This window comes from Planococcus citri, chromosome 2 (assembly GCF_950023065.1).
Source record: "Planococcus citri chromosome 2, ihPlaCitr1.1, whole genome shotgun sequence".
Taxonomy (NCBI): Eukaryota; Metazoa; Arthropoda; class Insecta; order Hemiptera; family Pseudococcidae; genus Planococcus; species Planococcus citri.
Window position 1 is genome coordinate 80,409,744 of NC_088678.1, and position 16,477 is coordinate 80,426,220.

General features: G+C 35.1%; 1 protein-coding gene across 1 annotated transcript; it reads right to left on the minus strand.

The window, feature by feature from the left end:
* Window positions 1-1,229: 1,229 nt before the first annotated feature.
* On the minus strand, window positions 1,230-13,548 carry LOC135837967 (dehydrogenase/reductase SDR family member 4-like). Its single transcript, XM_065353422.1, has 7 exons — window positions 13,334-13,548; window positions 7,980-8,160; window positions 7,827-7,904; window positions 4,769-4,915; window positions 4,527-4,661; window positions 4,353-4,408; window positions 1,230-1,559 (listed from the first exon to the last, which is right to left on the minus strand). The coding sequence occupies exons 1-7, from the start codon at window positions 13,381-13,383 to the stop codon at window positions 1,445-1,447; spliced, it is 762 nt and encodes a 253-aa protein (XP_065209494.1). The 5' UTR covers window positions 13,384-13,548; the 3' UTR covers window positions 1,230-1,444.
* Between the last annotated feature and the right edge of the window lie 2,929 nt (window positions 13,549-16,477).

Genomic DNA, 16,477 nt, shown 5'->3' on the forward strand with positions numbered 1-16,477 from the left:
GCCGATAGATTCGGAGCTGAAGACGAATATTTCGTGATTTTGAATTTTTAGATATTTCACAACAAAAACATTCGAGTGATAAAATCTATGAAAATGTGACTATGACAGTACAGAACACGTGAGTGGGCCACCACGTAACGAGCAACCAATAAACTGACGTGAACTATACGTGTGTGTAAAAACCCATGCTAGGTACCTATTTACTTTCGTCGGCCAGTTTATGTTGCTCGCCATTCGTGAATATATTAAAAAACTAACGCTGCATTTTACTGATCAATCAATCTCCACAATTTTCAGGCTGATCTGGAGCCTCCAGCGAAAGTTGCTTCTCTCCAGCAATTTCAAATCATCCGCAATACTGCCCTAAAAACGTCACGGTATAAAACCATGTCCATCGATTCGATGACAATGATTTGAACCTGTAAAAATGTGCCCTCAAAATTTTTTCAAAAGCACAATCTTGGAAAAAACAATAATAAAAATTTCAAAATTGGAAACAAATCAACATTTTAGCAAATTTGACGTAGTTATATCCTATTTTCAACCGCATGAGTCCATTGTTAACAACGGTTTCGAACCAATAAGAACCATTTTGAAGCCTCCAGCAAACTATAGGATTCTCCAATTTTCAAAAAAATTCAGTAAGTAGGGTGAAAATGGAGTTCAGTACCTATAAACTCGGATTTATCATTTTTTTACGACCCTTTTGATTGATTTATAGGCACGAATCGTCGGAATATTTTAGTGCTGGTTTGAATGCAAAATCTTTTTATTTGAAATGAAAGAACGAAATAATTGTCCCAGCGTTTACATTGTAGATATCACCAATTCTCACTTTGTATAGACTTTTCACCTCGACATTCCCGATTCTCCGACGCAGTATGTCAAAATACATAAGGCAAAATACTCGTAAAATATCTAGTAAAATTGGCACAAACAACTTGATGTGCTGCAGATATTGATTTAAGATAGGTGCTGATTGATATCAACTTACGATTTCGTTTGAATGAAATTTGTACTTGGCCTCGTAAATCGTAAATACATATGTATTAACGATACTCACGTGTAAATCGTTTTGTTTTTTTTTCTATTTATATTTTATATCTAGGTATTGCCATTTTCGATTCGTAAAATAAAAATTTATGACGTCAGTAATGTTCTTGCAGGAGTTTTGTGAGTATATAGGGTTGTACATGTTTAAAACAAATGAAAAAAAAAACAAAACAGTGTTTTAAACAAACAAAAAATTTATACCTTCTTGGCTTCTTTTTGTTTAATTTTCAACTTCAATTAGGTACAGTATCTTGCAGAAAAAAAGTGGAATTTGAACTGTATTTTTAGATTTGCATTTTTCTTCCTGTACTTTTACAAATTTAAATCACACCTTTCAATAAATCTTAATTTAACCTGCAACTGCAACATCTACATAGGTAATAATACCAATCTATAGTCTACAATGCACTCCCCCAGCAACAATAATCGTTTCTCCAGTAATGTATTTTGCATCATCAGAGCACAAAAAAGCAGCAACGCCTTCTATATCACTTGTCTCGCCGTATCTGTATCAGAGCAAACAAAATTATAAGTAAATGAACTTTTTAATAATTAGACTTATAGTCCGGCATTTATGATAATAGGAGTAATTGCACCTCCTCCCCCCTCCCCGGTCCTCCGGGACAACTTTTTTCTTACAGGGGGCATTCTAAGGAACATTTTAAAGCAAACCTGCCCCAAAAAAAAGTTGGCCTTACTTACAAAATGGCGGCTATTTTGATTAACAAATCAGCCGAAATCGCAGATTTTGCGTTTCAACGTAAGACTTGCACGAAAATTTTCAAACTTTACAAAGGTAGATCGAAAGATCATGCAAAAATTTATCACCTGTCAAAGTTTCAAGTGCTAAAGTGCGTTTTTTGATTTTTGGTGAATTTTTGAAAATCGAATTTAGGTCAAAAATGAGGGAAGAAATCAAAATTTTACCAAATTGACCAAGAAAGCTGAAATATGGGATATACCCTATTTTCGACATGCCAAATCGATTGGAAACGGTTTCAACCCGTTTTGAGCAGTTCTGGAGCCTCCAGCAGATTTTTGAAACTCGAAATTCCCACAGAATTCCATCAAATTGGAGTTGTAAAGCTAAAATTTATTCTAAAAACTAATTTCAATACGCTACGAAGTACTGCAGGTAAATTTCAAATCGTTTTGGAGCCTCCAGCGACTTTTTTGAAAATTACTGGAGCCTCCAGCAGATTTTTGAAACTTTAAATGTTCACAAAATTTCATCAAAATGTGACCCGTTCTGACAAAATCGACCATTTCGACGAAAAAAAGTGTCCAAAATAATGACGCTTAAAAGAAGTTTTAAGGGTTGAAAGATCAGATTTTTGAGAAAAAAACATTTTTTGAGTCGAAATTGTCGATTTTGTTAGAGCGGGTCTTAAATGGAGATGGAAAGCTGAAATTTATTCTACACTCCAATTTTAACACTCTCTGAAGGCGACTTCAGGTGGGTTCAAGTCATTTTAGGGCCTCCAGCGACTTTTTTAAAAATTACTGGAGCCTCTAGTAGATTTTTGAAACTTGAAATTTCCCAAAATTTCATCAAACTGAGATGGAGAGTCGAAATTCATCCTGCAAACTGATTTCAATACGCTACGAAGTTGACTGCTGGTGGATTTCAAGTCGTGTTTGATTCTCTAGCGACTTTTTGAAAGGTTGTATTTCGTTTTTTTTTGGAAAATTGATATTCCCTAAAAGTAGCTGGAAGCTTCAAAAGCATTTGAAACCAACATGTAGTCTGCGAAGTAAATTTCAGCTTGCCAACTCCATTTGATAAATTATTGTTGGGGAAATTTCAAGTTTCAAAAATCTACTAGAGACTCCAGTAATTTTCAAAAAAGTCGCAGGAGGCTCTGAAATGACTTGAAAGCACCTGAAGTCGTCTTCAAAGGGAGTTAAAATTGAAGTGTAGAGTAAATTTCAGCTTTCCATCTCCATTTGATGAAATTTTGTGAAAATTTAAAGTTTCAAAAATCTGCTGGAGGTTCCAGTAATTTTCAAAAAAGTCGCTGGAGGCCCTAAAATGACTTGAACACACCTGAAGTCGTCTTCAGAAGGTGTTCAAAGTGGAGTGTAGAGTAAATTTCAGCTTCCCATCTCCATTTTCATGAAATTTTGCAAGCATCTAAAGTTTCAAAAATCTGCTGGAGTCTCCAGTAATTTTCAAAAAAGTCGCTGGAGGCCCTTAAATGACTTGAATCCACCTGAAGTCGTCTTCAGAAGGTGTTCAAAGTGGAGTGTAGAGTAAATTTCAGCTTCCCATCTCCATTTTCATGAAATTTTGCAAGCATCTAAAGTTTCAAAAATCTGCTGGAGTCTCCAGTAATTTTCAAAAAAGTCGCTGGAGGCCCTTAAATGACTTGAATCCACCTGAAGTCGTCTTCAGAAGGTGTTAAAAGTGGAGTGTAGAGTAAATTTCAGCTTTCCATCTCCATTTTGATGAAATTTTGTGAACATTCGAAGTTTCAAAAATCTGCTGGAGGCTTCAGGAATTTTCAAAAAAGTCGCTGGAGGCCCTTAAATGACTTGAATCCACCTGAAGTCGTCTTCAGAAGGTGTTAAAAGTGGAGTGTAGAGTAAATTTCAGCTTTCCATCTCCGTTTTGATGAAATTTTGTGAACATTCAAAGTTTCTAAAATCTGCTGGAGGCTTCAGGAATTTTCAAAACGTCGCTGGAGGCTCCAAAACGATTTGAAATTTACCTGCAGTACTTCGTAGCGTATTGAAATTAGTTTTTAGAATAAATTTTAGCTTTACAACTCCAATTTGATGGAATTCTGTGGGAATTTCGAGTTTCAAAAAATCTGCTGGGGGCTCCAGAACTGCTCAAAACGGGTTGAAACCGTTTCCAATCGATTTGGCATGTCGAAAATAGGGTATATCCCATATTTCAGCTTTCTTGGTCAATTTAATAAAATTTTGATTTCTTCACTCATTTTTGGCCTAAATTCGATTTTCAAAAATTCACCAAAAATCGAAAAACGCACTTGAAATTTTGACAGGTGATAAATTTTTGCATGATCTTTCGATCTACCTTTGTAAAGTTTGAAAATTTTCGTGCAAGTCTTACGTTGAAACGCAAAATCTGCCTTTTCGGCTGATCTGTCAATCAAAATAGCCGCCATTTTGTAAGTAAGGCCAACTTTTTTTTGAGCAACCCCTTTTGGAAAAGAGTTGTCCCGGAGGATCGGCGGGGGGATGCAATTACCTACTCCTATTGTCATATGCCGGACTATTACGGTATTTAGATATTCTTTACCTATCTAGGTAAATCAATTTCTTAAATTTACCTTCGCATTGGGATTGTAGACAAAACAGCGTCGTGAATAGATTTATTTTCCAATACCTTTTCATGAAAACATGAGAATAATAACGTTCGGTATGATCAGTCGAGTGCAAATTCTTAGGTACTTTGATTGATTGATTAACAAGCTATTGGAAAAAATCCGATTAGGGAAACTTACCACTTTCGTGAACGAAGTCCGATACACTCCAGGGGCTATACAGTTGACTCGGATATTGTGAGAAGCAAGCTCGTTGGCAAAAACTTTAGTTAATGATATTAAGGCACTTTTACTTACACTGTATGGACCAATCAACTGTGTACAAGTCAGTTTTGAAAATATTTCAAATGATTAATGAACGAATAATTGTACATAAAATATGAATCAACGCCGAATCTAGTCTACGAAGAAATTATACTTGCCGCTAAAGGATTCAGCCCAACAATTGACGATACAGTGACAATTGACCCGCCGTTTCTTTCCTTTAAATAGGGTAGCACTTCTTTAATAAGGAGAAATGAACTTCTGACATTTACATCGAATATTTTATCCCATTTATCTTCCGTGCACTATATTCAATGAATTTTACGGATTTATTTTAGACAATCTACAAATACAGGATGAATCCGGAGTCGTCTGGTTAAACTCAACTGTAGATAGTACTCGAGGAGACGAACAAAAAACGTTATTATGATAAGTTGCCTATCTTGTAAAATGAAGGGGCTATGTGCTCCGCAAAATCGGAAATTACCCATTTTGAAAAATTTATCAAAAATAAGAAAATGTTTGAATCATTCAAATGATGCCACTAACCCATAGTACTTGAGTGGACGAACAAAAAATGTTATTATGACCAATTGCCTATCTTCAAAATTGAAGGGGCAAACCAGATTCAAAATTTACAAATTTTGAGTGCCCCTTTTGAAATTGTGCTTGCCCCTTCAATTTTGAAGATAGGCAATTGGTCATAATAACATTTTTTTGTTCGTCCACTCAAGTACTATGGGTTAGGGGCATCACTTAAATGATTCAAACATTTTCTTATTTCAGAAGAATTTTTCAAAACAGGTAAATTTTAGTTCAAAAATGAGGTAATTTCTTCAATTTGCAGACAGTAAGAAAATGTTTGTGCCATTTAAATAATGCTCCTATCCCATAGGGGTAAACTGCCCTAATATGGGATACTTTTTGTAGAACCTGTATTACTCCGGACCTACTGCATATTTTCAAATTCTGATTGCGCTAAAACGTACTCAATACTCCAATCTACAACCCCCTTGTGTTGATTTAAAAAATAAATAAAAAATTATATGATTTTTTTTCGATCAAAAAAAAAGCGAAATACAATTCGGAAAGCTGTATTTTAGTTACAAATAAACAAGGAAACGTCATTGCTTAATAATTATGCCTTTTTTATTCACTTTTTGGCACATTGGGCACACAAATATAGGGGGGTGTACCGCAAAGCGGCCAGGGGGCCGTAGGCCCCATAGTATTTAATGTGGCCGCTATATTACTTGGTTTTTCAACTACTAATGATGGTGCGCGATTTTTAAGACATGAATTAAAAAAAATAAATTTCAACCCTAATGTGAGACTAGTTCCCCATATTAGGCAAAGCAAGGTGTCCCATCATATTTGGAAATCGGAGTTTTTTTTTCATTTCCCATAGATCTATAAATTATGAAATATAGTCACCAGACAAGCCTGAATCTTAAAATATAACATCTACACTACACATTTATGCAAATAAAATGAAATTCCCTTGCTTAGTTCTAATGTAATACGTCCAAAAACACCTCTGTAAATATTTGGCGATGTGAAAAACACGTTATCACCAATGAAATGAAAACAATGGAATGCACAGAAAACCTCCGGTTGAAAGGTGCGGCCTGGTTATTGACTAATACATACTAGTACATGCAATCAGCGCAAGAGTGCGCCAATAAACAGCTGAGAAATTTGAGTGTCCCATATTAGGAAGTATCCCATATTCAGGAGTGCTAACCTTAATTATTTTAATTAAGGTTACGGCTTCACTCCAATTTTTTTGTTGACATTTTTCGGTTTTGATTTCGGTTTCAGTTTTGAAATTCAAAATTTCGGTTTCAGTTTGGGTTTCGGTTTTACTCACAAAAATTCCGGTTTTGGTTTCGGTTTTCGGTTTTTTTGGGTTTCACATATTTTTTAAAAAAATTTCTTCGCAACCCAAACAGCAACAACCAAGGACCCAATTTGTTAGGTTCAGTTCATTATATTTATCAATTTCCCTGGATTTCGACTTTCGAGTCTCAAAAGTCAAAAATTAGAAAAAATCTCCCCAAAAAAATTTTAAAAACTGAAAAAAACCCAACAGAAAACCTTAAAAAACCGAAAAAAACCCAAACTGAAAACCGAAAAAAATCGAAATAAATTATATCGGTTTAGGTTTCGGTTTCACTCACGCTGCTTCATTATTTTTGTTCTGGTTTTTTACAGTTTTTAAAAAACCTATGAAATTTCGGTTTTTGTTTTCAGTTTGGGTTTGAAAATGGCTAAAATTATGGATCTTGTTTGGGTTTGGGTTTGGGTTTTCCGTTTTTTGCGGTTACGGTTAGCACCCCTGTCCATATTAGGGCAGTTTACCTTAGTACTTGAGTGGATGAACAAAAAATGTTATCATGGCCAATTGCCTGTCTTCAAAATTGAAGGGGCAAGCACAATTTCAAAACTCAAATTTGGGACACTTGAAATTTGGATATTTTGAATCAGGTTTGCCCCTTCAATTTTGAAGATAGGCAATTGTCTATAATTACATTTTTTGTTCGTCCACTCGAGTACTATGGGTTTGAATGATTCAAACATTTTCTTGTTTTTGATAAATTTTTCAAAATGGGTAAATTTCTGATTTTGCGGAGCACGTAGCCCCTTCATTTTACAAGATAGGCAACTTATCATAATAACGTTTTTTGTTCGTCTCCTCGAGTCTATCTACAGTTGAGTTTAACCAGATGACTCCGGATTCATCCTGTATTGTAAAATTAAAAAGGTAGGTAAATTATGTACATATGTAGGTATCAGAGTCCTGCACGGTATAGTTAAAAGTTATCTGCGTTAGTCGCGTGTCGTGTGCGGTAAGCTACCAAATATAACTCATCCAAAAGCAGTTATATTAGCGTTAGCCTATGCGGATAATTTTGTAGTTAAAATGACTAAACTACCTGCGATTATACCGCGCTCTTATCGGAAATGTAATGTTCGATTCTGTCTTATCTGTTTGATGAGTCACCAAAATGTATTGTTGAGACACCAGAGAACCGAATGCGGTTAACGTATGGTTATTAACCTAACTTACCGCTGGTTGCGCGCGCCGACAAAAGTAACTGCAGTTTGTAACCTGTAGTTAAATTAGCCGATAGCTCCGGCGGTTATCCGGCTATTTTAACTTAACCGTGCAGTACTCTGGTAGGTATGATGAAAATGATATGAAAGTCATACTACCTCAGCAGTGAGTCCCACATGAGGGTTTACAGCTGCATTGGAGATTAATATATCTATGCCTCCGAATTTATTCAACGCCTGTGGGAAAAATGATTAGTTGATCAGTGTGTAAATTTTATTTGTCCCCATGAATAACCTGGCAGATCTACCAACTTCTTCGTATAATCTGTTACGGTCTTCTGGCTTAGATACGTGGCATACAGTGCCAGTAATATTTTCATGGCCTAAATGTTTCAATTTTTTTACTGCTTCGTTTACGTTGGCTTCTTGTCTACTACTAACCACTACTTTGGCTCCTTCAGCGGCTAGTCTTCTAGCCATTGCGAATCCGATCCTGTAAAGCAGAAGTCAAAACAGAAAAAAATTAGATTTTGTAAATTTTTGAATACTGATTTTTTCATTCAAAAATTTGGAAGAAATTAAGAATTTTTCATTCTCTAAAAAAATTTTTTAAAAACAATAGTTTGGGTTTATTGGGTTTCGAGCAAAAACTTTTGCTTGAACATAATTTTGATTAGGCAACTGTCTGTAGGTACTTACTGGATTTGGTGGAGGAAAGTGTCCTCCTGGCTGGGGAGGGTAGAGAAAAATTAGATTTTACAAGAAACAGTTAAAGAATTTCACAAAAAACAACTGTAAAAAAAATTTGAAAAAAAAATTTAAAAAATTAAATTGATATATACCTATGGTGCAGTTTGCCTTTACCGCTTAGGTGGTTATTCTAATAATGCCTCCTTACTTCATGGTATTCATATCCCATCCCTATTGACAAAAATTGTGTCAAAATTGTGCGTACAACATGCTGAAATGCAGGCTTCACAAGACCGAGTGGACCAGACCAGACCTTAGACCTCTAAAAAAATGTAAGTATGTAAATATCAGCCAAACAGGTGACACTTTTCAGAAAAAATAACAGGGACAGACGAAAGACCTTTCTAAAAAATCGGACCAATGACCATAGTTTGGACCTCAGTTATATCTAATTTTTCAAATTTATAATGCTATTTTAGATGCCTATTTCAAATAAATTTCCATTGTGATTTGATTTCTTTTGATGCTTCAAAGTTTTGAAAGTAAAAATCCAATTTTTCAACTCATCTTATGCGTTAGGAAGCTTTTTTATTTCTGAAAAATGAAGACCGTTTTTTGGACCTGGGCTGACCCATGACTACGCTGAAAATTTCTGGTCAGGACTGGATCAGACTGACCTACAAAGACAAAAAATGCAGAACCGAATGACTGGACCGCACCTTGATTTTGGAGCAACCACAAAACCTGAGCAGTCCTACAAGCCTGCTGAAATGCATGCTTTTTTGCATATCACACACATGTGTGAATTTGGACTTTTTCAAAAAATTGCATGCTATTCAGCCAGTGAATAGCATGGTTAAAAGTAAACTACATAAAAGTATGTACAAAAAGTGTGGAAATTTTGCAAAAAAAATTGCTCATAACTCACAGGCAATACTACCTACCGATTAATTATGAATTTTAAGACATTCCAATGATGATTTTTTAAAAAATGAAAAAATTTCCAGCAAGTGCGGGGATTGATCCATGGTTTCTGCATTGTGCAGCCACTTGACTCACTCGGCCACCTCGCAGCTTTTTAGACTAGGTAGAGGTTATTTTTGCATAAATGATATCAATTTTTGGACTTAGAAAAATGTTTACTCACTGGTGCATTTTAGAAAATACTTGGTTGCTAGATTGCTTCTGTTTAGCATGTGAAAATGCACATTTTTAACGCGATAATACACGCTTTTACACTAGTCCAAAATCACACATTGTTATTATGCATGCTTTTAAGCATAATTTTGTCAATAGGGATGATGTAAAGATGCATGGTAACATGGGAAATTGTATTGTGTGTTACAGCCTATAGAGGATGTACTTGAAGGTTACTGCGCTACGTGCCAAAGACCAAGAGTGAGTATGTACAATCACTTGATTCTAGCCATCAGCTGTGGCAGGAGTCTCATTAACAATGGGATTAATGTGTTTAATTAATCATTCTAAGTCGGATTTACCCAAAGTGATAATCTGCGTTCGGTTACCTTTTACAATTTGGGATGTGCCCAGGCATCTATGAAATTGGAGCAAGTGTTTGTTGGTCCTTGTAGTATAAGTAACACAGCCATCAACACCCACTATTATTGGGGTAGCCAGGGTAGGCTAAGGATAGAGAGATGGTGAGATGGTCAGTGGTTAGGTAGGTAGAGACTTACATGGTGGCACCTCCACTAAATTAATTAGAGGTAGCCTAATCTAGTTAATTGATAAAGTCAGTTTATTGTACGTGGAAGACAATGACCTGATACCTACAAATGTTTCAATCTCTTTTGCATATTTGATTATAGCGAAAATATAGTTAAATAAGATATCACCCTCATAGAAAATCACTACTAGCGACTTCAAAAAATTACTAGCGTTTCTGAAAAAGTTACTAGTGATACCGAAAACGTTACTAGCACTTGTACTGACACTACTAACGACCAACTTGACACTACTAGCAACCAGCTCGACACTACTAGCAACTAGCTCAACACTACTAGTGACCAGCTTGACACTACTAGCGATCAGCTTGGTGCTACTAGCGACTGTCTCAACATTACTAGTGAATGATTTAACGCTACTAATGACCAAGCCAACACTAGTAACGATTAAACTGATGCCACTAACAACTATGGCAGGTACCTACAATTAGTGAAAAATTAAAATGAAAGAATTCCCAAAAACCATGTTTTTTTTTTTGAAATTATGAATTATTGAAAAGTTACCGCTTGGGCCAGATCATTTTCCTTTTTCTTTCTCCGACCAAAATTAGATAGTAGCAAAATTGACTTCTCACATCACAAATAATGCGATTTTTTTACTTGATTTTTTTTTTTTAAAAAGGGTCCTCTGCTGCATTTCAGTCAAACTATACCAGAAATCCTCAATTTAAAACTCCCTTTTTTTCACCAAATATCTGGAAACAATCATTTAACATTTCAATTTTTTGCATGTATAGAAATTATATCCTAAAAAAAATGAAGAATTGTCAATTGTCCAGCGCTTTTGTCATGGTTTGCTCAGTTGCTCGGGCCCCATTTATATTTTAAAAATTTGGAGAGGGAGGGGAGGGGAGAAGAACGGAAAAAAGTCCATGATTTTTGCAAATAAAGCCTAAATTCCAGTCGAAAAATGAAAAAAAAAATCGAGGTACCAGCCTCCTCGGAGGGGGAAAGGAGGGGAGAGGAACAGAAAAAAGTCCATTTTTGCGAATAAAGCTTAAATTCCAGTCGAAAAATTTTTTAAAAAATTTTGAGGTACCAGCCCCCTGGGAGGGGGGAACAAGGGTAAGGGGACGAGGAAGGGTCCATTTTCGCAAAGAAATATCGAATACTTACAAGTGTATGATATCCATTTAATTTTTATCTAGAAATATTAACACACCAAAAACTCAGTTTTAATTTTGTAAAAAATCATCAAACTTGAAATTTTTTAAAGTCCAGAGTGCTAAAAAGTGCATACAAATGTTTCAAACACCTCATCTTCCAATTTCCTCAGTGGCCTAGTTGGTTAGGCAGGTGACTAGAGAGAGTGAGGGATTTCAGGTTCGAACCCCACCCCAGGCATGAAATTTTTTTTGATTTTCAAAATTTTTTTGGGGAGAATTCGTTGTTCCAGGAGGGTGTACGAGTAAATTAGCTGCCATTAACATGTTTTTGCCATGATTTTCAGTGAAAAATGCGCAAATTTCCGCGTGTCACTACTATTGACAAACGTTACTAGTCATTAGTAACATCTGTCAGTACTTGTGACGCTACTTGCCGAAAAAGTTACTAGTGTTTTTTTTTTAGTAATGACGCTAGTAGTGATTTTCTATGAGGGCAATGCCAGTTAATTGCCATGATTAGCAGAGTTTTGTATGTACCTTCTTAGTTCTTTGGTACTTACCTACTTAACTTATTTATTAAATACCTACTATATATGTATATCTAATGTAGGTAAATAGTAATTTGTTATATGTTCATTTGCTATGTATTCTGTGTATGTTTGACTGATTGGATTGATTGCTCGAATCTTATGCCTTTTAGAGCTAGCATAGGTATCAGATAAATCTCCCTGCTAAAGGGATATTTCCTGTGTAACAAATTGTAGACATACACAAACCATCTACACAATTTTTTTTCGCTAAAATTGCAATTTTAGCGAAAAATTGTGATTCTTTTGGTATATTCTCAGGCTAATAAATCCCCTCCATTGAAAATTTTCAAAATTTTCTCTTTTTTTTAGTAAACATCGACATTTTTGATGTTACATCCACAGGTCGACGTAAATGTCGATGACTTGATGCTCTACAAATCAATCCACAAAACATCAACTATTTTTTGAAAAAAATAATTCAAGAATTAAATGAATGAAAAATGACGATGATATTGTGGATGATGGATGTACATACATATTTGTTGATGTTGAATTTCATATCGACACCAACATCAACATACCGACCATACCATTGACATGAAAACGTATTAGTTTAGTACTCTTAGATAAACTATTGTGCCGTTTCTAAGTATAAAGAAAATTATGTTCATCATGAAATTTGTACAGATCTTCAGTCTGTCTGTACCTTAATGCAGAGAAAGGCCTCTGCATGAATTCTACTCTTTGCAGGAGCAGTGGCCAATTCTGAGAAAATAATTTTTGGGAAAAGTTTTCAATTTTGAAACTAAAATTTCATAATTACATTGCAAAAGGGCGTGCAAATGTGGATCCCTTGTAGATGTTTTGTCGATGAGTTTGTAAATGATCCACAAGTACATCTACAAAACATGTACAATTACATCTACACTGAAGCATCCAATTGTGACGGATTTTGATGTGTCTACATTTAGGTACTTACATCAAAATTAGCATCGTCGTCGTTACACAGGTTATTGACAAAATTAGTAAGAAGATAGCCGATAGGAGATCTTTCAACACAAATTCTTTTACAGTAATCCCTCTTACTTTAAAAATAACAAAATTAATTTTTTTTTTAAATTAAAAAAATATAAAATGAAAAAATTTTTAAAAAATTTTAAAAAACGAATTAAAAAAATTTAAAAAGGGAAATAAGAAAAAAAAACATCTCAAACTGTACTGATTGAGTACTAAGGCTAAAAAAAAATCGATTTTTGGAGCTTTCAAGTTTTAACCTTGGTAAAAACCGGAAATTTTCAGCTATAATGACCCTACTTTGACTTTTGAGGCAGCACATGGCTCAGCTGCTCTTGTGTCGCGAGAGGCTAAACATTTTTTTGGGCTAGTTTCAACTCAAAACAAGCCACTTTTTCGAATTTCAGAAAATTCCGAGACCTACGGTTTTTTCGACACCTCCCCCTCCTCTCATCTCAACCCCTACCTACTGTACAATCTTGCCCACTTTCGAACTCGGAATTACGAGTATATGAAAATACGTATACCTAGTTTTAAAAAAATCATCATAATGACGACGAATGAAAACTGCTGTTACTTACCCTTGGGTCGATCCTGTGACAATAGCAACTTTTCCGATTAATCTGTTCATTATACTGGTGTGGAATTGGCTTTTAAAATTGCCATGCGTACACACTTCAGGACGAGTTTAAAATTTGAAAAATCTTTGTGAAAAAGTAAGTATGTACTTACAACTTGAACTATCGTTTCACTATGATAAAATTTTAACTGGATTCATGGGAAGCCTGCGATATTATTATCCGTTTATATGAGAGTATTTTATTCGTTTTCGAAGGTTAATTATCTTATCTAGTACGTACTAGTAGAGTAGGTAGGAAAGCTGTCCTCTGCACGGTGCTCCGTGAATCGCGTGTCAGCATTAAACTATTAGTAGGGGTACCATGTCGGTCTATCGTTTCAAAATCGCAAAAGAGTGGCATCGGAATGATATAAAATTTTTGCGAGATTCCTTCGAAAGGGGACCATTTCCCGACCCCGAAACCACCATTACATTTTTGAGATCGAATTGCAAAACCGATCCAGGGGTTCCCAAAGTTGTGAAAATTGTACACTTTCGTTGTCATCTGTTTTGACCAATAAATCCTTACCAAAAGGGGGTAGAGGAGTGCTTATGGTCTCAAATAACTCGTATTGGATCACTCTTGAAATATCTACCCATGACCATTCTCATTTAGTGATACCCAACATTTCAGTGGTTCCCAAAGTTGAATTTTTGTATTTCAAGGTTTTGAAGTCACGCATTCAAACGAGTATTGTCAGTAAATAAATTTTGCAATCAAAAAATTTTTCTGATTAAAAAGTTGCAAAATTTTATGACAATTTCAAAAATGTGTGATTTTTTCCTTAGCATTGGTAGGGGCCGAGGTGAGGGGGTTGGAACGTCGAAAAACGTGATCTAACAAAGTTGCATTCAAACCTGAATTTGAATTTCTCTCGAGGTTTTACCGTTAAACTATTCTCTTCAGTTGAACTTATGATTGTTCTCGATACACGCAACCACAATCCACCCCCACGCCTCACCCACCCCCCCCCCTCACTAGAGCTTCAATAACTTCTAAAAGTGCACTCTGAACGTGAAATAGCTTTACTTGTGAGGTTTTGTTGTTGAAGTGCCGACTCCAAATGAACTTTGGATACCTCTCGATGCACTTGACCATGATATCCCCTCTCCTCCTTCTGTTACTGCTCATCTATATATCTATATCTATATATTAAAATTATGACCGGATTCTTGTGACAGCGAGATCTCAGGAACGGCTGAACCGATTTTGATCGACGAAGTCTCAAAAAAAAGCTTTTGACCCGTAGATGTGCAGGTTTTAATCAAAAGTTCAAAAAGTTGCGCCGTAAAGCTCAAAAAAGCTCAATAATTGATTTTTGTCCATATGTAGCGTATTCGACGTATACATAGTAGTACATATATTATATCTTGAAAGAGCATCTAAAAAAGTCAAATGTTGAAGAAAAAAGTTCACAAAAAAGTTGTGCCTTAAAGCTCAAAAAAGCTCAATAATTGATTTTAGCCTATATGTAGTGCATTCGACATATACAGAGAAATATGTATATTATACCTTGAAAGAGCATCGAAAGAAGTCCAATGTCAAAAAAAAAGTTTACAAAAAAGTTGTGCCATAAAGCTAAAAAAAGCTCAATAAATGATCTATATATTAATAGCATCTCACTTTTTCATGTGATCGTTCCTTTGGAAGAACCGCCGAACCGATTTTGTTCGACAATGTCTCAAAAAAAAGCTTTTGACCCGTAGATATGCAGGTTTTGGTCAAAAGTTCAAAAAGTTTCGAAAAAAGCTTTCAAAAGCTTCAAAAAGCTCAAAAATTGATACAGTATAAACAAGCGTGATGATGTTTACGCGAAAGTACGTATGGTCCACCTAGAAAGAGCTTTCCAAAAAATACTTTTTCACCATATTTGCAAAACTTTTGAAGAAAGCTTAAAGCTGCAAAAACTTGAAAAAGCTTAGATATGATTTAAAAATATAATGGCAAGGCGGTTTTTTTGTGATCGTTCGTTTGGAAGAACCGCCGAATCGATTTTGTTCGACGATGTCTCAAAAAAAAGCTTTTGACCCGTAGATATGCAGGTTTTGGTCAAAAGTTCAAAAAGTTTTGAAAAAAGGTTTCAAAAGCTTCAAAAAGCTCAAAAATTGATACAGTATAAACGAGCGTGACGATGTATACGCGAAAGTACGTATGGTCCACCTAGAAACAGCATGCCAAAAAATACTTTTTGACCATATTTGTTAAGTTTTATAAAAAGCTTAAAGCTTGAAAAAGTTGAAAAAGCTTGGTACATGACATAAACAATTAGAATTCTTCAATGTCCCATAAACATTTTAAATTACGTAAGAGGTCTACCTGGAAAGTGCTTGCCAAAAAATACTTTTTGGCCATATTCGTAAAGTTTTGAGAAAAGCTTAAAGCTCAAAAAGGCTCAAATGTCAAATTTTCCTTATTTTATTGTGTAATATGTCGATTGATATGTTTTCAAGGTCGTAGAGTTCGAATCTGGAGTCATTTTTTTGGTGGGGTTGTGGTATCAAAACTTCGGAAAGTTCTGATTAAAGCTTTGAAAAGCTTCAAAAAGCTCAAAAAATTCAAGGCAGTATAAATGACTGTGTCGATGTATACGCGCGAGTACGTATAGTCTACCTAGAAAGAGCTTGCCAAAAAATGTTTTTTGACCATATTTGTAAAATTTTGGAAAAAGTTCAAAGCTCGAAAAAGTTCAAAAAACGTTATACATGACATAAACAATTAGAATTTTTCAGTACCCAATAACTATTTTAATGTATGTCTGGTCTACCTAGAATGTGCTTGCCAAAAATACTTTTTGGCCATATTCGTAAAGTTTTGAAAAAAGCTTGAAGTTTAAAAAAGCTCAAATGTCAAATGTTCCTTATATTATCGTGTGATATGTCGATTGATATGTTTTCGAGGTCGTAGAGTTCGAATCAGGAGTCATTTTTTTGGTGAGGTTGTGGGGTGAGTCATGGAGGAGCTTAAAGCTTTAAAAAGTTCAAAAATCGTCATAGTTCATAAGAACAATTAAAATTCTCCAGTGCCCAATGAATATTTTAAAGTATGTATAGTCTACCTATATCGAGCTTGCCAAAAAATACTTTTTGACCATATTCGTGAAATTTT